Genomic DNA, 20,343 nt, shown 5'->3' on the forward strand with positions numbered 1-20,343 from the left:
TCGGGGGAGAAGGGCCTTGGTCAGGGAGGTGACTAAGAACCTGATGGTCACTCTGACAGAGCGCCAGAGTTCATCTGTGGCGATGGGAGAACCTTCAAGAAGGACAGCCATCTCTGCAGAACTCCACCAATCAGGCCTTTATGGTAAAGTGGCCAGACGGAAGCCACTCCTCAGTAAAATGCACATGACAGGCCGCTTGGAATTTGTCAAAAGGCACCTAAAGACTTGAGAAACAAGTCTTGTTTCATGAGAAACAAGATTATCTGTTCTGATGAAACCAAGATTGAACACTTTGGCCTGAATGCCAAGCATTATGTCTGGAGGAAGCCTGGCACCATCCCTACGGGGATGTTTTTCAGCAGCAGGGACAGGGAGACTAGTCAGGATCGAAGGAAAGATGAACGGTGCAAAGTACAGAGAGATTGTTGATGAAAACCTGCTCCAGAGTGCTCAGGTCCTCAGTCTGGGGCGAAGGTTCACCTTCCAACAGGACAACGACCCTAGCACACAGCCAAGACAAAGCATGAGTGGCTTCGGGACAAGTCTCTGAAGACCTGAAAATAGCTATGCAGCAACATAGCCCCATCCAACCTGACAGAGCTTGAGAGGATCTGCAGAGAAGAATGGGAGAAACTCCCCAAATACAGCTTGTTGTGTCATACCCAAGAAGACTCGAGGCTGTAATCACTGCCAAAGGTTCTTCAACAAAGTACTGAGTAAAAGCTCTGAATACTTATGGAAATGTCTTATTTCATTTTTTTTGTTGGTGTTGCTAAAATAAAAAAGGAAACAGTTTTTGCTTTGTCATTATGCGGTATTGTGTGTAGTTTGATGAGGAAAAAAAATCTGTTTGATCAATTTTAGAATAAGGCTGTATCGTAACAAAATGTAGAAAAAGTCAAGGGGTCTGAATACATTCCGAATGCACTAAATAGCAACACTTTGGTGTCAGTATAAAAAGACACAAACGCTGAGCTTAGTAAAGAATTAGGACTTTTATTTTTCTAATACAACCCAATGCCAGTTGTAGAACTTAATTTACTAAGAATGATGTATGTCCTTCAATCATCTATAATATGCATCATCATACAGCCTTCAGATTTGAATATCGGCAAACACAAATCACTGTAAACCTGTGGTCTTTCCTGGTCGAGGGTAAATACTAATACTGCTAATTAAATCATTTTAAAGTAGTGACAGAGGCAGCCAAATGTGTCCCTGCCCACAACCACCTGCAAAAGTAGAAATAGCGTATGAAAGACGTTCATTTATATTGAGCTCAAACCATTTAAGTTAGATTGTAAAATGATGAAGGGAATTGTAAGTCTCTCTTTAATAAGGTATTGGTAACATTACACATTTCAGCTTGATGATTATAACATTGTGAGCGTCAACCTTTTATGTTAATTACTTTTCCCCCCTTCTAATTTCAGAGTCAAATCAAAATTCAAATGAATTTTGCACCAAAGTGGATTTTTCCATGAAGACATGCACATTTCATAAAAATAAAAAAAAGTTGCTGACATAATGCTTGAGAGTTTTGAGAGTGGTAACATGACATCACTGCACCACAACTTCCACATAATTGGCAGGGTAGAAGCCATCCTTCCCTCCGTCCAGCATCCCCTTGCACCAACCCTGGTCGTCTTCCTCCTCGACCTTCAGGAACACCTCGCCTGGAATAATACAGGTATGGAAACAGACATGATTCTGGATGACACACTTGAGACATTGGACTGGCAAAAGGAACTGTAGTCTTTCCAATGTTTTCGACAAAATGCTGAATTGAACTGTGTTTTAAACGGTCATGTCACCTGCTTTAAAGGACAGCTCGTCACTTTCCTCTCCCACATAATTATACAGAGCTCGCACCTTCACTCCTCCAATCATCACACTAGAGGATGGAGGAATGATAGAATGAATGAGGGAGTTTATCTGGAAATGTATTACCATAAAACTTCAATTAATTGCCCAGGCATTTATTTTCTTAAATCAATAAACACAATAGGCTCTTATTAGAACCAAGGCGTCTGTTTGAGCTAGGCAACTTTTCTGCAGTGGTGTAAAGTAAGCAAGTAAAAATACCTTAAAGTACTACTTAAGTTTTTTTTTGGGGGGTGTATCTGTACTTTACTATTCATATATATATTTTTAAAACTTTACCTTCACTACATTCTTGAAGAAAATCATGTACTTTTTACTCCATACATTTTCCCTGAATACTTAGCAGGACAGGAAAATTGTCTAATTCATGCACTTATGAAGAGAACATCCTTGGTCATCCCTACTGCCTCTCATCTGGCAGACTTACTAAACACAAATACTTCATTTGTAAATTATGTCTGAGTGTAAATATAAATATAAATATATGTAAATATATGTGTATATGTAAATATATGTAAATATAAAAAACAAGAAGATTGTGCCATCTGGGTTTAGCTTTTATTTTTTACACTTAAGTATCAAAAGTATATGTAATTGCTAAAATATACTTAAGTATTTTTATAACCAAATATTTGTAGACTTCTACTGAAAAAAGTACCCAATTGTCATACTTGAGTAAAAGTAAAGATACCTTAATAGAAAATTACTCAAGTAAAAGTGAAAGTCACCCAGTAAAATACTACTTGAGTAAAGTCTAAAACTATTTGGTTTTAATTATACTTAAGTATCAAAAGTAAATGTAATTATTAAAACATAATTTTAAGTATTAAAAGTAAAAATATTAATAATTTCAAATTCCTTATATTAAGAAAACTAGATGGCACTATTCTTGTTTTTTTATTTTTTTATTTACGGATAACCAGGGGCACACTCCAACACTCAGACATCATTTACAAATTATGCATTTGTGTTTAGTGAATCCGCCAGATCAGGGGCAGTAGGGATGACCAGGGATGTTCTCTGGATAAGTGCGTGAATTGGATCATTTCTTGTCCTGCTAAGCAATCAAAATGTAAAAAGTACTTTTGGGTGTCAGGGAAAATGTATGGATTAAAGAGTACATTATATTCTTTAGGATTGTAGTGAAGTAAAAGTAAAAGTTGTCAAAAAGATAAATAGTAAGGTAAAGTACAGATACCCCCAAAAAACGACTTAATTAGTACTTTATAGTATTTGTACTTAAGTACTTTACACCACTCGCTAGAAGTTCTGTTAGCAGCCAATGGCTAGCAGTTTCTTACTGGGGATGAAAAGGGATGCTTGCCATTATTTTTTCTAGTCATTACTGAATTATTTTATGTAATAAATCAAACATTAAACCTTGTAAACAATTCATGGTAATTCACGGTAACTTTGTAAACAATTAATTTAGACCCAGCGTTTATTTGTTGAAATGTATTTGAGACTCAATGTTTAATTGACATTTTACAGTAATCAATTGTAGTGGACATGGTAATATGTTGGATACAAATACACACACACACACACAGCTTACGGTTTATCCTTCTGCCCTTTCTTTTCTCTCTTTTTATTTTTCGGCTTCTTTACAGGTGGGATCCATTCCTGATGATACAGATAAGCGTTAGTTCTTCCTTCTCATTAAACTCTCTCCATATCATTTGATTTCACACAACACATGGTCTGTATACGGTAGTAATCAGAGCTCTCTCTATATATGGCTGGTGGCAATACGCCTATCAACACTAGCAAAGGTCAAAGGTCAATATAATGAGTGACAGTTGTATACCTCAATCGTTGGCCAGTCAGTGGGCATGCCTGGGCCGTGGTTGTTCTTCCACCACCTCAGATCGTCCGCCTCACTGATGGACGTGAGAGTGTGGTGGAGCTCACTGTACACGGTCTTCACACTGACAGACAGAGACAGACAGAATGGGAGAGGATATTAATAAACTGTACACATAGATCATCACAGACCTTTCACAAACACACACACACACACACACACGACTCTATGCACACTCACACTCCAATACACACCCACAAACTCACACACTTCATTTGCTCACACACGCACACACAACACGCACACACATTCATGCTGACTCTGTACACAAGCAAGCACACACACTCACATACAATCATTATATACGCTGCTGCTACTCTGTTTATCATATACAGTGGGAAGAACAAGTATTTGATAACCTGCAAAATCGTCAGTGTTTCCTACTTACAAAGCATGTAGAGGTCTGTAATTTTTATCATAGGTACACTTCAACTGTGAGAGACGGAATCAAAAACAAAAATCCAGAAAATCACATTGTATGATTTTTAAGTAATTAATTAGTAATTAAGTATTTGATACATCAGAAAAGCAGAACTTAATATTTGGTATAGAAACCTTTGTTTGCAATTACAGAGGTCATACATTTCCTGTAGTTCTTGACCAGGTTTGCACACACAGCAGCAGGGATTTTGGCCCACTTCTCCATACAGACCTTCTCCAGATCCTTCAGGTTTCGGGGCTGTTGCTGGGCAATACGGACTTTCAGCTCCCTCCAAAGATTTTCTATTGGGTTCAGGTCTGGAGACTGGCTAGGACACTCCAGGACCTTGAGATGCTTGTTACGGAGCCACTCCTTAGTTGCCCTGGCTGTGTGTTTCGGGTCGTTGTCATGCTGGAAGACCCAGCCACAACCTATCTTCAATGCTCTTACTGAGGGAAGGAGGTTGTTGGCCAAGATCTCGCGATACATGGCCCCATCCATCCTCCCCTCAATACGGTGCAGTCGTCCTGTCCCCTTTGCAGAAAAGCATCCACAAAGAATGATATTTCCACCTCCATGCTTCACGGTTGGGATTGTGTTCTTGGGGTTGTACTCATCCTTCTTCTTCCTCCAAACACGGCGAGTGGAGTTTAGACAGAAAAGCTCTATTTCTGTCTCATCAGACCACATGACCTTCTCCCATTCCTCCTCTGGCTCATCCAGATGGTCATTGGCAAACTTCAGACGGGCCTGGACATGCGCTGGCTTGAGCAGGGGGACCTTGCGTGCTCTGCAGGATATTAATCCATGACGGCGTAGTGTGTTACTAATGGTTTTCTTTGAGACTGTGGTCCCAGCTCTCTTCAGGTCATTGACCAGGTCCTGCCGTGTAGTTCTGGGCTGATCCCTCACCAGCCATATATAGAGAGAGTTCTGATCATTGATGCCCCACGAGGTGAGATCTTGCATGGAGCCCCAGACCGAGGGTGATTGACCATCATCTTGAACTTCTTCCATTTTCGAATAATTGCGCCAACAGTTGTTGCCTTCTCACCAAGCTGCTTGCCTATTGTCCTGTAGCCCATCCCAGCCTTGTGCAGGTCTACAATTTTATCCCTGATGTCCTTACACAGCTCTCTGGTCTTGGCCATTGTGGAGAGGTTGGAGTCTGTTTGATTGAGTGTGTGGACAGGTGTATCTTATACAGGTAACGAGTTCAAATAGGTGCAGTTAATACAGTTAATACAGTTAATACAGGTGGATACAGTGGAGAACAGGAGGGCTTCCTAAAGAAAAACTAACAGGTCTGTAAGAGCCGGAATTCTTACTGGTTGGTAGGTGATCAAATACTTATGTCATGCAATAAAATGCTAATTAATTATACAATATGATTTTCTGGATTTTTGTTTTAGATTCCGTCTCTCACAGTTGAAATGTACCTGTGATAAAAATTACAGACCTCTACATGCTTTGTAAGTAGGAACACCTGCAAAACCGGCAGTGTATCAAATACTTGTTCTCCCAACTGTATATCCTGATGCATAGTCACCTTACCCCTATGCATATCTACCCCTACCACTCCAGTGTCCCTGAACATTGTAAATATGGTATTGGTACTGACTCTGAAACTGACTCTGTATATAGGTTACTTACTTTCTTGTGTTTTTTTTTAACTAATACTTTTTTAATAGTACTACTGATATCGATTACTGCATTGCTGGGAAAGAGCTTGCAAGAAAAGCATTTCACTGTACTGCATGTGACAATAAAACTTGAAACACACATGCACACACGCACCCACATGAGTGAGGAGAGAGAGAGAAGAAGGACAAGGCTCCTCTACCTTTCATTGTTGGTGATGTCCAGGTGTCTGTGGATGGACAGGAAAGCCTGTTTGAGGAAGCTGATCCTCTTCCTCTCCTCCTCCTGCGATTGGTCAAAAATGGCCTCCATCTCCTCCATGTAGCGAGGCGCGTAGGACGTTACATCCTCCAACACCTTCTCATATTTCTCGCGGACCTGTCACAATATCAGAGTAGTGATGTCATACCATCAAAACACATCTTGCCGATAAAGACTGTGTAAGCTTGCCACCAAAGACTGTGTCCCAGTCTGCTGTTCCCACATGCTTCAAGAGGGCCACCATTGTTCCTGTTCCCAAGAAAGCTAAGGTAACTGAGCTAAACGACTACCGCCTGGTAGCACTCACTTCTGTCATCATGAAGTGCTTTGAGAGACTAGTCAACGACCATATCACCTCCACCCTACCTGACACCCTAGACCCACTCCAATTTGCTTACCGCCCTAATAGGTCCACAGATGACGCAATCGCAACCACACTGCACATTGCCCTAACCCATCTGGACAAGAGGAATACCTATGTGAGAAGGCTATTCATCAAATACAGCTCAGCATTTAACACCATAGTACCCTCCAAACCCGTCATCAAGCTCGAGACCCTGGGTCTCGACCCCGCCCTGTGCAACTGGGTACTGGACTTCCTGACGGGCCGCCCCCAGGTGGTGAGGGTAGGTAACAACATTTCCACCCCACTGATCCTCAACACTGGGGCCCCACAAGGGTGCGTTCTGAGCCCTCTCCTGTACTCCCTGTTTACCCACGATTGCGTGGCCATGCACGCCTACAACTCAATCAGCAAGTTTGCAGACGACACTACATTAGGCTTGATTACCAACAACGACGAGACGGCCTACAGGGAGGAGGTGAGGGCCCTCGGAGTGTGGTGTCAGGAAAATAACCTCACACTCAACGTCAACAAAACAAAGGAGATGATAGTGGACTTCAAGAAACAGCAGAGGGAGCACCCCCTATCCACATCGAAGGGACAGTAGTGGAGAGGGTAGAAAGTTTTAAGTTCCTCGGCATACACATCACTGAATTGGTCCACCCACACAGACAGCATGGTGAAGAAGGCGCAGCAGCGCCTCTTCAACCTCAGGAGGCTGAATAAATTTGGCTTGTCACCAAAAGCACTCACAAACTTTTACAGATGCACAATCGAGAGCATCCTGTCGGGCTGTATCACCGCCTGGTACGGCAACTGCTCCGCCCACAACCGTAAGGCTCTCCAGAGAGTAGTGAGGTCTGCACAACGCATCACCGGGGGCAAACTACCTGCCCTCCAGGACACCTACACCACCCGATGTCACAGGAAGGCCATAAAGATCAACAACAACCCGAGCCACTGCCTGTTCACCCCGCTATCATCCAGAAGGCGAGGTCAGTACAGGTGCATCAAAGCAGGGACTGAGAGACTGAAAACAGCTTCTATCTCTAGCCACTTTAAACAATGCCACTTAATATAATGTCTACATACCCTACATTACTCATCTCATATGTATATACTGTACTCTATACCACCTCCTGCATATTGCCATCTTTATGTAATACATGTATCACTAGCCACTTTAAACAATGCCACTTAATAAAATGTTTACATACCCTACATTACTCATCTCATATGTATATACTGTACTCGATACCATCTACTGCATCTTGCCTATTCCGTTCTGTACCATCACTTATTCATACATCATCAGACTGTGTATGCTTGCCAACAAAGACTGTGTATGCTTGCCAACAAAGACTGTATAAGCTTGCCACCAAAGACTGTGTATGCTTGCCAACAAAGACTGTATAAGCTTGCCAACAAAGACTGTATAAGCTTGCCACCAAAGACTGTGTATGCTTGCCAACAAAGACTGAATAAGCTTGCCAACAAAGACTGTATAAGCTTGCCACCAAAGACTGTAAGCTTGCCAACAAAGACTGTATAAGCTTGCCAACAAAGACTGTATAAGCTTGCCACCAAAGACTGTATAAGCTTGCCAACAAAGACTGAATAAGCTTGCCAACAAAGACTGTATAAGCTTGCCACCAAAGACTGTGTAAGCTTGCCAACAAAGACTGAATAAGCTTGCCAACAAAGACTGTATAAGCTTGCCAACAAAGACTGTGTAAGCTTGCCAACAAAGACTGAATAAGCTTGCCAACAAAGACTGTATAAGCTTGCCACCAAAGACTGTATAAGCTTGCCAACAAAGACTGTATAAGCTTGCCAACAAAGACTGTGTAAGCTTGCCATCAAAGACTGTGTAAGCTTGCCAACTGTGTAAGCTTGCCAAAAGACTGTGTAAGCTTGCCACCAAAGACTGTGTAAGCTTGCCAACAAAGACTGTGTAAGCTTGCCACCAAAGACTGTATAAGCTAAAAGCTTGCCAACAAAGACTACTGTAATAAGCTTGCCAACAAAGACTGTATAAGCTTGCCAACAAAGACTGTATAAGCTTGCCAACAAAGACTGTAATACTGTAAAGCTTGCCAACAAAGACTGAATAAGCTTGCCAACAAAGACTGTATAAGCTTGCCACCAAAGACTGTATAAGCTTGCCAACAAAGACTGTATAAGCTTGCCAACAAAGACTGTGTAAGCTTGCCATCAAAGACTGTGTAAGCTTGCCACCAAAGACTGTGTAAGCTTGCCAACAAAGACTGTGTAAGCTTGCCACCAAAGACTGTAAGCTTGCCAACAAAGACTGTAACGAATACTGTAAGCCAACAAACTGACTGCCACCAAAGACTGTGTAAGCTTGCCAACAAAGACTGTGTAAGCTTGCCAACAAAGACTGTGTAAGCTTGCCACCAAAGACTGTAAGCTTGCCAACGAATACTGTGTAAGCTTGCCACCAAAGACTGTGTAAGCTTGCCAACAAAGACTGTGTAAGCTTGCCACCAAAGACTGTAAGCTTGCCAACGAATACTGTAAGCTTGCCAACGAATACTGTAAGCTTGCCCACGAATACTGTAAGCTTGCCAACGAATACTGTAAGCTTGCCAACGAATACTGTAAGCTTGCCACACACAGTCCCATTGTTTTAATGTAATTTGTCAATGTATTGTGACGTGGAATCTATGTGGAAAATACATTGGATTTGAAAAAAGTAATCAACTGTTGATTTTGAGGGTGACATTTCGTCATGGATATCAAATTACAATACAGAAAAACCTTGTATGAAATGTGTTGAATTTGTACATTTAAAACAGATCTTCAAGGTTATATCCACTATCAGAAGAAAAGAACAACAGGCCGGGCAGATAATTGATCTATCTACAGCTACCCTTTGCTCTCCCATCCAGGGTATTAACCAAGCCAAGCCCAGCCCTCCTTAGCTATGATATTTGTCACTGACTATTTCCAAAGTGCTATCATGAGAAAGATTGTTGAGAGATCTCCACTTAAAAACTAAATATACTCAACTGTTGCTATTGAAGTCATTCCAAAGGGTAGGTTTAACAGAGCAATTTAAATGTGACCACACTTTGTCACTCATATATCATCAATGCCGCTATTTAGGACTATATAGCATTTGCAAAGTTATCCACAGCTATTGTTTCAATTCACCCCAGAATTTAAGTAAAAATAGACAATATAATAGGACTAGGTTTTCAAGCCCTGGTTGATTTCAAATTGAATGATATTTTGTGATGTTGAATTGTGTTTGGATATCAACACAACCAAATATCAGTATTTGAAGGACGTAAATCTTCTGTTTGTGTAGTGACATCTGTGCCAATGACTTAGTCTAGCTTTAATTCAATTTTCTACATTGTAGAACAATAGTGAAGACATAAAAAACTATGAAATAACACATGTGGAATCATGTAGTAACTAAAAATGTGTTAAATTAAAATATATTTTATTTGAGATTCTTCAAAGTAGCCACCCTTTGCCTGAATGACAGCTTTGTACAATCTTGGCACTCTCTCAACCAGCTTCATGAGGTAGTCACCTGGAATGCATTTCAATGAACAGGTATGCCTTGTAAAAATTTCATTTGTGGAATTTCTTTCCTTTTTAATGCATTTGAGCCATTCTGTTGTGTTGTGACAAGGTAGGGGTGGTATTCAGATATCCCTATTTGGTAAAAGACCAAGGCCATATTATGGAAAGAACAGCTCAAATAAGCAAAGAGAAACAACAGTCCATCATTACTTTAAGACATGAAGGTCAGTCAATACGGAACATGTCAAGAATTTTTGAAAGTTTCTCCAAGTGCAGTCGCAAAAACCATCAAGCGCTATGATGAAACTGACACTTATGAGGACCGCCACAGGAAAGGAAGACCCAGAGTTACCTCTGCTGCAGACGATAAGTTCATTAGAGTTAACTGCACCTCAGAATGCAGCCCCAAAAAAATGCTTCACAGAGTTCAAGTAACAGACACATCTCAACATCAACTGTTCAGAGGAGACTGCGTGAATCAGGCTTTCATGGTCGAATTGCTGCAAACCACCACTAAAGGACACCAATAAGAAGAAGAGACTTGCTTGGGCCAAGAAAGATGAGCAATGGACATTAGACCGGTGGAAATCTGTCCTTTGGTCTGATGAGTCCAAATTTGAGATTTTTGGTTCCAACCACCATGTCTTTGTAAGATGCAGAGTAGGTGAATGGATTATCTCTGCATGTGTGGTTCCTACTGTGAAGCATGGAGGAGGTGTGATGGTATGGTGGTGCTTTGCTGGTGACACTGTCAGTGATTTATTTAGAATTCAAGGCACACTTAACCAGCATCACTACCACAGCATTCTGCAACGATATGCCATCCCATCTGGTTTGGGCTTAGTGGGACTATCATTTGTTTTTCAACAGGACAATGACCCGACACACCTCCAAGCTGTGTAAAGGCTATTTGACCAAGAAGGAGAGTGATGGAGTGCTGCATCAGATGACCTGGCCTCCACAATCACCCGACCTCAACCCATTTGAGATGGTTTGGGATGAGTTGGACTGCAGAGCGAAGGAAAAGCACCCAACAAGTGCTCAGCATATGTGGGAACTCCTTCAAGACTGTTGGAAAAGCATTCCAGGTGAAGCTGGTTGAGAGAATGCCAAGAGTGTGCAAAGTTGTCAACAAAGATAAAGGGTTAGATTTGTTTAACACTTTTTTGGTTATTATATGATTCCATGTGTGCTATTTCATAATTTTGATGTCTTCACTATTATCTTGCAATGTAGAAAATAGAAAAATTAAGAAATACTCTTGAATGAGTAGGTGTGTCCAAACGTTTGACTGGTACTGTATATGAATGTATATGAATGGGCCTTTCTGGTTTAGCCAGTGTCCCTATATACTGTACACTACATGAAATCAAGTTTAAAAAACCTGCTCGTTGAATATCTCATTCCAAAATCATGGGCATTAACATGGACTTGGTCCCCTCTTTGCTGCAATAACAGTCTCCACTCTTCTGGGAAGGCTTTGAACTAAATGTTGGGCGATTAGGCCTGGCTCACAGTCAGCGTCCCAATTCATCCCAAAGGTGTTTGATGAGGTTGAGGTCAGGGCTCTGTGCAGGCAAGTCAAGTTCTACCACACCGATCTCGACAAACAATTTCTTTATGGACATCGCTTTGTGGACTGGGGCATTGTCATTCTGAAAACAAGAAAGGGCCTTCCCCAAACTCTTACCACAAAGTTGGAAGCACAGAATCGTCTAGAATGCCATTGTATGCTGTGCTGTTAAGATTTATCTTCCCTGGAACTAAGGGGCCTAGCCCGAACTATGAAAAACAGCCCCAGGCCATTATACCTCCTCCATCAAACTTTACAGTTGGCACTATGCATTGGGGCAGGTAGCTGGTGGATGGATGATAGATGGTGAAGTGTGATTCATCCCTCCAGAGAATGCGTTTCCTCTGCTCAAGAGTCCAATGGCGGCGAGCTTTACACCAATCCAGTCGACGCTTGGCATTGTGATCTTAGACTTGTGTGTGGCTGGTCAGCCATGCAAACCCATTTCATGAAGCTCCCGAAGAACGGTTATTTTTACGCGCTAATCGCTTCAGCTCTCAGCAGTCCCGTTCTGTAAGCTTGTGTGGCCTAACACTTCGCAGCTGAGCCGTTGTTGCTCCTAGATGTTTCCACTTCACAATAACAGCACTTACAGTTAACCGGGGCAGCTCTAGCAGGGCAGAAATTTGACAAACTGACTTGTTGGATAGGTGGTATTCTATGACGGTGCCATGTTGAAAGTCACTGAGCTCTTCAGTACCAGCCATTCTACCGCCAATGTTTGTCTATGGAGATTGCATGGCGGTGTGCTTTATTTTATACACCTGTCAGTAACGGGTGTGCCTGAAATAGCCGAATCCACTCATTTGAAGGGGTGTCCACATACTTTTGTATATATAGTGTAAGTTAGAATAATTTACTACTGGATAAACAAAGACGGTGCCTAACAATAACATGGAAGGTGGTTACTATGGTGGTTACAATAACACATTTTTGCCCCTGCCATAAAAGGAAACTGTATGTGGGAAAAATTCCGCAAAACAGTCTACCAGATGGGGGCATGGGCTAGGGAAGTGCAACATTTCCATATCTGGCTAGTTGAGCATCCCACACTCTCAGATGAATGAATATAAATTTAGCAGTTGTGAGTTAGTAGCCTTTCAGTTTTTCTCACTTTGTCTTTCTCCTCACTGGCCTTCTCTCGAGCGTCTTGGATCTTTTTCAGTTTCTCAGGACTCAGCACTGTGTTCTCCTTGGCCTGCGTCTCTCTGTCTATGGCTATCTGTTCCTTATGGCAAGCCTTATGGTATGTACCACGGGCTTTCTCCAGCTACGACATACGGGTAAAAAAAGATGCAAAACAAAGTTAAAACATTGTATGCCCTGCTTCCATGAACATGCCACTCACGACTCATCAGATCCGGGTTCAAACACTACTTTAATCCTTTCAAATACTTTGAGTGTTTGCTTTAGACTGCCTTGGAGTGCCAAGTACTGGGTGGGGTTTGCAGATTTGGGACTTTGTAAATGGTTTCAATGCAAAAGACTTATCAATCAAGCACAGCTAAAGTATTTCATTTAACAAATATATATATTTGAACCCAGTTCTACTCCTCATGTCCTACTACTCATAGGCTAAAATAACACCTCCCTTGGGAGTAATTCAATCACTATGATAGGGTGTGCCGCATACAGTAGGATACATAAAATATATTTTGAGGGTTCAGGAATTTATCACCTAGCTTCTAATCTTACCAGCAACGGGTAAGCCTTGCATGCTACTAGCCTTGGAGATGTAAATGTAATGGTGCCCAAACTTAGACTACAGCAAAACTAAACTACTGTAGAGAAACAGTTAGGCATAAAGTTGACTTCCTTGTAATCAAGCAATAGGGATGTGAAGTACAATCCCCCCAACGCACACAAATGCGGGCCCATTTGGTCAGTTCATGAAGATGTAATGTACACCTAACATATGGGTTTTGTAACCTTTCCCAGCCTCTTGGCCCAGGGCTTCTGAGCGCGTGCAAACCCTGTCTCGTTTTCGTGGGTCTCACGGAATCCACAGAATATCTTCTTAGGGAAGGTATCCTTCTGCCAGCTCTTTACTCTGTCCCCCTCCTCAGTAACGAGGGACTGGGAGATAGAGGAATGGAGAATGGATAGACGCTCAGCGGAGGAGAAGAAACACTGCCACGCCCTCATGAGGGAGCCATAGAGCGGCCCTAGGGTGATAGAGAAGAGAAAGGGAAAGATAAAAGAGAGAGAAGACTTTTAACTGATTAGGGATTGATAACTAATTTGATGCAACCTGGACTCAGGGGTAAACATAACATAGTAAACGAAAATGAGGAGACACTCAATTTACTGTGATATGTTACGTTTGGTATGGTATGCATTCATTTGTGGATGTCCATCAACCATTTGTTATGATATGTTAAGCATTACAATTACTATGTGTTACAAATTGCAATTTGTACAATATGTCAGTAATTTGCTATACGTATGATATGTTATGAATTCAAATTTGTTGTGACTAACATTAACTAGGTTGCTAGGTCGCTAATGGTAATGTTAGCTAGGTTAGGGGTAAGGTTAATGTTAGGTTTAGGAGTTAGGTTAAAGGGTTAAGGTTAGGGTTAGGGTTAGCTAGCATGCTAAGTAGATGCAAAGTAGCTAAAAAGTAATAAGGAGTTGCAAAGTTGCTATTTATCTAAAATGCAAAAGTTGTTCGTGATGAGATTCGAACACAACCTTTAGATTGCTAGACGTTTGCATTAGGAGTTACTGTAGGTTAAGGTTAGCATTAGGGGAAGGGTTAGCTAACATGCTAAGCAGTTGCAAAGTAGCTAAAAAGTAGTAAGTAGTTGCAAAGGTGCTAATTATCTAAAATGCAAAAGTTGTCTGTGATGAAATTCGAACACGCATCCTTTGGGTTGCTAGACATTGTGTTATTTTGTAAACTTCTGTCTTATGTATCCATACCAAACGTACCATACTGTATCATACTCATTTGAGTGTCCCGGATTTCCGTTTAATATGTTACGTCTAGTCTATGAGAACAGCCTGATTGATAATACAAAGACCAGGTAGGAGGATTTGGCATAGTGTATTTGTTCATCATTTTGACAGTTTATAATAAGTGCTATAGAATAGAAGTCCAGTCCTGAAGTTCTCCTTGGTTCTCCTTCACTTACTGGCGTCTACTATGGCCTTCCACTTGCTGCCCCACTCACTGAGCTGCTGGGCGTACTGCTTCTCTACGTTGGCCCTCTCATTGAAACAGGCCATGATATCTTTACATGCATGGAAGGACTGGTCAGTGCGTCGGACGGTTCGCTCATAGTTCCCTGGCTGGGGAGGAAGAGGGGGAGAGAGGGATGGCGGAGAGAAGAGTTGATCAGGATCAGGAGGAACTGTAGAAAGTAGAAATTGCTATAGAATCAACTCTCCTATTATAAGAACACATAGAAAATCCGTTATCGGTAGCCATGAACTGTTCTAAAAAGGTTCATGTTTATATTCATATCTGTAACTGCCTCCTCACCATCCAGAAGCTCTGCATCCTGGAGTCCTCGTGGGGTTCTCTAGGGAGCGTCGACATTTTTCGGTATGTCTTTGATGAGCAGAGGAAAAGATCATAAACAACCTTCAGTACTTTCACAGGGATTTCATCATTATGTGAAGTGCTGTGCCGTGTTACTACTCCAACCAAGTGGGTTAACCCTCTTGGCGCAATGTGTCGGGTGTTTGCCTTTCACACCAGCAACCCGGGTTTGCATCCCTGGACCGTAGTTCTATACATTGTTGTCAGAAGTGGGCAGTGGTGTAAAGGTACTTTAAAGTACTACTGAAGTCATTTTTTTCCGACGTCTGTACTTTATCTTATTATTTATATTTGGACAATTTTTACTTTTACTTCACTACATTCCTAAAGAAAAGAATGTACTTTTTACTCCATACATTTTCCCTGACACCCAAAAGTACTCGTTACATTTTGACAGGAAAATAGTCAAATTCACGCACTTATCAAGAGAACACCCCTGGTCATCCCTACTGCCTCTGATCTGGCGGACTACCTAAACATAAATACTTCATTTGTAAATTAATGTCTGAGTGTTGGAGTGTGCCCCTGGCTATCTGTAAATAAATAAAAAATATATACAAATTGTGCCGTCTGGTTTGCATAATATATGGAATTTGAAATGATTAATACTTTTACTTTGATACTTCAACATATTTTAGCAAGTCCATTTACTTTTTATGCTTAAGTATATTTAAAACCAAATGCTTTTAGACTTTTACTCAAGTAAGTGTTTTACTGGGTGACTTTCACATTCACTTGAGACATTTTCTATTAAGGTATCTGTCACGTTCTGACCTTAGTTCTGTTATTATATCTTTGTTTTAGTATGGTCAGGGCGTGAGTTGGGTGAGTTGTCTATGTTAGTTTTTCTATCATTTGGGATTTCTGTGTTCGGCCTTGTATGGTTCTCAATCAGAGGCAGCTGTCAATCGTTGTCCCTGATTGAGAATCATACTTAGGTAGCCTGGTTTCACTTTTGAGTTGTGGGTGTTTATTTTTCCGTGTTGGTGTCTGTGCCACACGGGACTATTTTGGTTTGATTTACTTCACGTTTATTGTTTTGTTCAGTGTTCGTTATTCATTCAAAAACATGAACCCTTACCACGCTGTGTTTTGGTCCTCCAATCCTTCATACTACTCCTCTTCGTCAGAAAACCCTTACAGTATCTTTACTTTTACTCAAGTTTGACAACTTGGGTACTTTTTACACCACTAGCCGTGGGGCCATCGGAAGGCACGGCCCGGGACATGAGGGGGCTGAGCAGTCGAAGCACGGGGATTTGCCTCCCTGATAGGAAGGGGCAGTGCAGCTAAATGAGCCACATTACAATTCTTACCAAGTGGGTTATACCTATTGGCTCGATGCGTAGGGTGTTTACCTTTTACGCCAGCAACCCGTGTTCGCTTCCCTGCCCCGCCATTCACTACAATATCAACAGATACACATGTATCTTTTAAATATAAGCATTTGGCTCTTGAATCTGAAATGTACATGCCAGTGATCAAACTTAATGGCTCGATGACATAATTAGTACAGATTTGTACAGAATCTACTCAAATTAAATATGAAATACGATGTGATTTGGACTATACAGAATCTCATTGAAATCGATAATGCAACAAACAGCTACAAAACAGCTCCTACACTGAGCCTTCGGAACTGGAGCCAGCTGCAACATTATTTATACATTACATTGCTTACATCTATGATATACTAGCAGAACCAGAGGAGGCTGGTGGGGGGAGCTATAGGAGGACAGGCTCATTGTAATGGCTGGGATGGCATAAATGGAATGGTATCAAATGCGTAGAAACCACATGTTTGACTTCGTTCCATGAATTCCATTCCAGCCTTTACAATGAGCCCATCCTTCTATTAGTGCCTCACGTCAGCCTCCTCTGCTCTGAACCCATCGTGAGTAAGGGGAGTGTCATTCCGAGACTGGAATTTATAGACTGGAATCTAACAGCAGGAATAGAACACCCGCTCCGACATTCTTCCTGCTGCTGTCCCAAAATAAACAGGGAGGGAAAGGTCATATTTCCCTGGCTCTGACTAACGGCCTCCCTCACTATTTGCCCGAGCCATCTTCTACTCTCACACGTCCCTTCCACGCTCATGGAAAACATGACAACAAAGTGTGAGGGGAGAGAGTTTGGATATGCCTACTGTAGTTCTAAGTCAAAGCTTTGTTTGAAATAATTAACACAGCTTTGTGATATCCCAACTGAGGGAAAAGATATGAGGTTGTGTCAGTATAGGAGGTACTTTGAACAGTACAAGATAAAAATCAGATTCATACACAAGCACACAAGCACTCAGACACTTACAGGCTTATTTATCTCCCTAACACATTGGCACTTTGTTGGCTGAGTGATAATTTACTCTGTGTGAAACTGACTAACCGCACCTCATCACAAGACTAACGCAGAGGGAAGAGAAGAACCAAGGTTTTGTCTCCGAAACGTTCTCCCCCTTGCTGCTGTGCTTATCTACCATCTCCCTCCCTCAGCTGGTCTTCTATGCCATGATATAACAGTACAGAAGGCCTACTGTCGATAAATGTCACAGGATTGTTGTTCGGTTTTAGATATGGTCCCACTATAGCGACTTTGTTGTATTACATATCTGTCTCTACCCATCTCTTCCTCAGCATGCCGAGGTAAGGTGGGTAGGGGACTGGGGTGTTTAAGTATCAATTGGCTAGTTTGTCTTGGCTCAGTTTCACAACACTGAACAGTATCATAGACTATAATTCAAAGAAAAATACATTCAAGTTGCATTCAATCATTACAAGGATCAAGTCCTCATTCAAACGTGACAAAATAAAACCATGCCGGGGAGAATCCATCACTTACATGTCTCCCTCTGAATCACCAGTGACTACTCAAGTGGCCACTTGCTAGTTCTAGGGCCGTTCCGACTTTTCTCTCCGTCTCTCTTTTCTCTCCGAATGCCTCTCCCACAACACATGTTCCTCACTCCTCACTCACTGACCCAATTTTCCCTGGCACTTAAAGTTACACACACCAGTGTGATCTGAAAGACTGAGTCACCAAGGCAGATCCAACGAAAGTAAGACCGAGACAGTGAATTTGCATGTAAATCACACAGCGATTGATGGGCAAGGGGAAAAGAAGGTTCTCACCTTTCTCTCCTCTTCTGTCAGCAGGGCTGTTCCATCCTAATGCTCATTCCACCGTTGGTCAAATTTCTCTTGCTCCTTTCTGCTGTTGCTATCCAAGTCTCCCCATCCCTCCTTTACTCTCCTCGTGGTTTCCTTAATACTCTGTGTGTAAGATGATTAGTTTCGCCTACCCCTTCTTGCTCGCTCACTATTTCCCTCTCTCTCTCCACAACTCTTACAACTCTTCGTCTATTACAAAAACAGCTGGAAGAAACTTCATCCTCCTCCTCCTCTCCTTCCCTCCCTCCCTTACTCTCCTTCCCTCCCTCCCTTACTCTCCTTCCCTCCCTCCCTTACTCTCCTTCCCTCCCTCCCTTACTCTCCTTCCCTCCCTCCCTCACTCTCCTTCCCTCACCTCTCTCAATATGGTGCTAATGAATTGTAGAAGTTCATTTTGACACTCTACTGGTCACAGCGTTGTGTCAATGTGGCACTGCGTCATGGGAGCTTATTAGTGTGTGAGTGACGGGTGACCCCCGCGAACTGTCGCCTTCACCCTGTGCACTTTTGCAACACTCCATTCTCTGTTGAGACTTGGGATTTGTCTGTTTGGAGAGACTATGCCGCCCTGCTCTCGGGCCACATAGTGCACACGCTGCCACACTACTTGGGTGCAAAGTGGGACTGGGAGTTTCCCTGATGCAGTGGGTCCTTGCAACCCACTGCAGAAGGACCCGTCCAAGTGTGTCAGGGAACGACTTCTCGTTTACCCCTATTGAGTTTCTCTCTTTTTCCCCTCTGACTACCCACTTCTTAAAGACCCACCCTTCCTCCTACACTGTATGACCACAACAGATGAACCCAAGTACTCTATGTGGCCGGCTTTTCCTCATTCCTGCCAGATCTGAATTCATCCTGAACATGAGAACATTATGGGATAAGGCCCCTGGTTGGCTGGGAGAAGGAGACACTGATAAATGAGTCAATCATAACAGGGCAGTCTAGATTGAATCTTTATGTGAACCTAGAAGCCTTGGATTCAGAGAGGGAAAAAATATCAATAGAGTTCAATAGTTTATTCAGCATTTATTTCAACACCTTAGTTATAACTCTATCATATCAGTATATTTCTGCATTTCATTTTGAACATAACTTCATAAATACCTCTTATCGCTGCATACATTTGCTCATACTGTAAATAGTCATCATATGTTTATATTACTAGTCCTAAAATACTCTTTAAAACATAGGACCTAATGCTTCCTACACTACCGCTCAATCATTTCCGTCAGAAGGTTGTTGAAAGGCAACAACCCTAAAGAAGTGAAGGGTGTGTGTTGATGTGTAGGAGTTTCACAGGGAGGATGAAGCGGGTAATGGTAGAACAAGTCGAGCAGTATAGAAAGCATTTACCGGAAACAATAAATAAAGACAAAACAAAACAGGTAGCTTCAAATCATTTCTCACACTATTTGGAAGACAGAGATTCTGTAGTGTTATTTTTTTTTTAAATTATATATATTTTTTTACATATACCTAATGATTAATATAATAATTGTTTTAAAATTATACTATAATTTATGTTTTTGTTGTCGTCGTTATCATACTCGTCATTATCACTATATCATATAGGCCTATAAAGGATGTGTACAGAGTTTGAGTGTATTCCTCATCTTACAGTGCATTTCACTGAAGGCAATAGCAAAAAAGGAACCTAAAAGAGCCTGTGTCTCTGTGTGTGTGTCTCTGTGTGTGTGTCTCTGTGTGTGTGTCTCTGTGTGTGTGTCTCTGTGTGTGTCTGAACGTGTTCTTCTGAAATGTGTGGATCTGAAAAAGGTTTCTCTTGAGATCCTGGAGAGGAGTTTATGAAATAGGGCAAAGTTAGGATTGTCAACTGGTGCAAAATATACATCTCTACATTTTCGGGAACCGTTAGAAAACTGGCGTTGAGTTGTGGAGAAGGCATATGAGAGAGGGACAGAGGGTGGGGAAAGGATCATGAGTAACCAGGCAGGCTGACAAACAGATTGACACAAACAGACACACACTCACAGAGGGAGAAGGCCTTAGGGAACCAGACATACCGTATAGACTGACAGACGCGCAGTAAAAGCCCTTTTTTTTGTTTGATCGCTGCACCTGTG

General features: G+C 41.8%; 2 protein-coding genes across 3 annotated transcripts in view; both read right to left on the reverse strand.

Moving 5' to 3' along the window:
- Positions 1 to 976: 976 nt before the first annotated feature.
- On the reverse strand, positions 977 to 18,468 carry LOC112223670 (protein kinase C and casein kinase substrate in neurons protein 3). Of its 2 annotated transcripts, none has more exons than XM_024386786.2 (10): positions 18,221 to 18,468; positions 15,033 to 15,101; positions 14,683 to 14,839; positions 13,475 to 13,710; positions 12,660 to 12,815; positions 6,013 to 6,188; positions 3,692 to 3,812; positions 3,440 to 3,507; positions 1,815 to 1,894; positions 977 to 1,676 (listed from the first exon to the last, which is right to left on the reverse strand). In XM_024386786.2, the coding sequence occupies exons 2-10, from the start codon at positions 15,087 to 15,089 to the stop codon at positions 1,561 to 1,563; spliced, it is 1,167 nt and encodes a 388-aa protein (XP_024242554.1). In that variant the 5' UTR covers positions 15,090 to 15,101; positions 18,221 to 18,468; the 3' UTR covers positions 977 to 1,560. The 2 variants fall into 2 exon arrangements, with proteins under 2 accessions (XP_024242554.1, XP_024242555.1); XM_024386787.2 differs by lacking the exon at positions 18,221 to 18,468 and adding an exon at positions 17,931 to 18,070.
- A 1,500-nt stretch (positions 18,469 to 19,968) lies between these two features.
- Positions 19,969 to 20,343, reverse strand: part of LOC112223253 (SH3 and multiple ankyrin repeat domains protein 1) — a 61,378-nt gene continuing 61,003 nt past the window's right edge. Inside the window, exon 28 of the mRNA XM_042305209.1 lies at positions 19,969 to 20,343. This exon is cut by the window's right edge and continues 1,213 nt beyond it. The gene's annotated coding sequence lies outside the window, so the exon portion shown is untranslated.

Source organism: Oncorhynchus tshawytscha, linkage group LG24 (genome assembly GCF_018296145.1).
Source record: "Oncorhynchus tshawytscha isolate Ot180627B linkage group LG24, Otsh_v2.0, whole genome shotgun sequence".
NCBI classification, from domain to species: Eukaryota; Metazoa; Chordata; class Actinopteri; order Salmoniformes; family Salmonidae; genus Oncorhynchus; species Oncorhynchus tshawytscha.

Coding starts and splice junctions, on each gene's coding strand:
- LOC112223670 (XM_024386786.2), bottom strand. CDS start 15,089: ATGTCGACGCTCCCTAGAGAACCCCACGAGGACTCCAGGATGCAGAGC. Junction 13,711..14,682: donor GAAGGCCATAGTAGACGCCA/GTAAGTGAAGGA, acceptor CTATCACCCTAG/GGCCGCTCTATGGCTCCCTC. Junction 3,813..6,012: donor GACATCACCAACAATGAAAG/GTAGAGGAGCCT, acceptor TCTGTCTGTCAG/TGTGAAGACCGTGTACAGTG.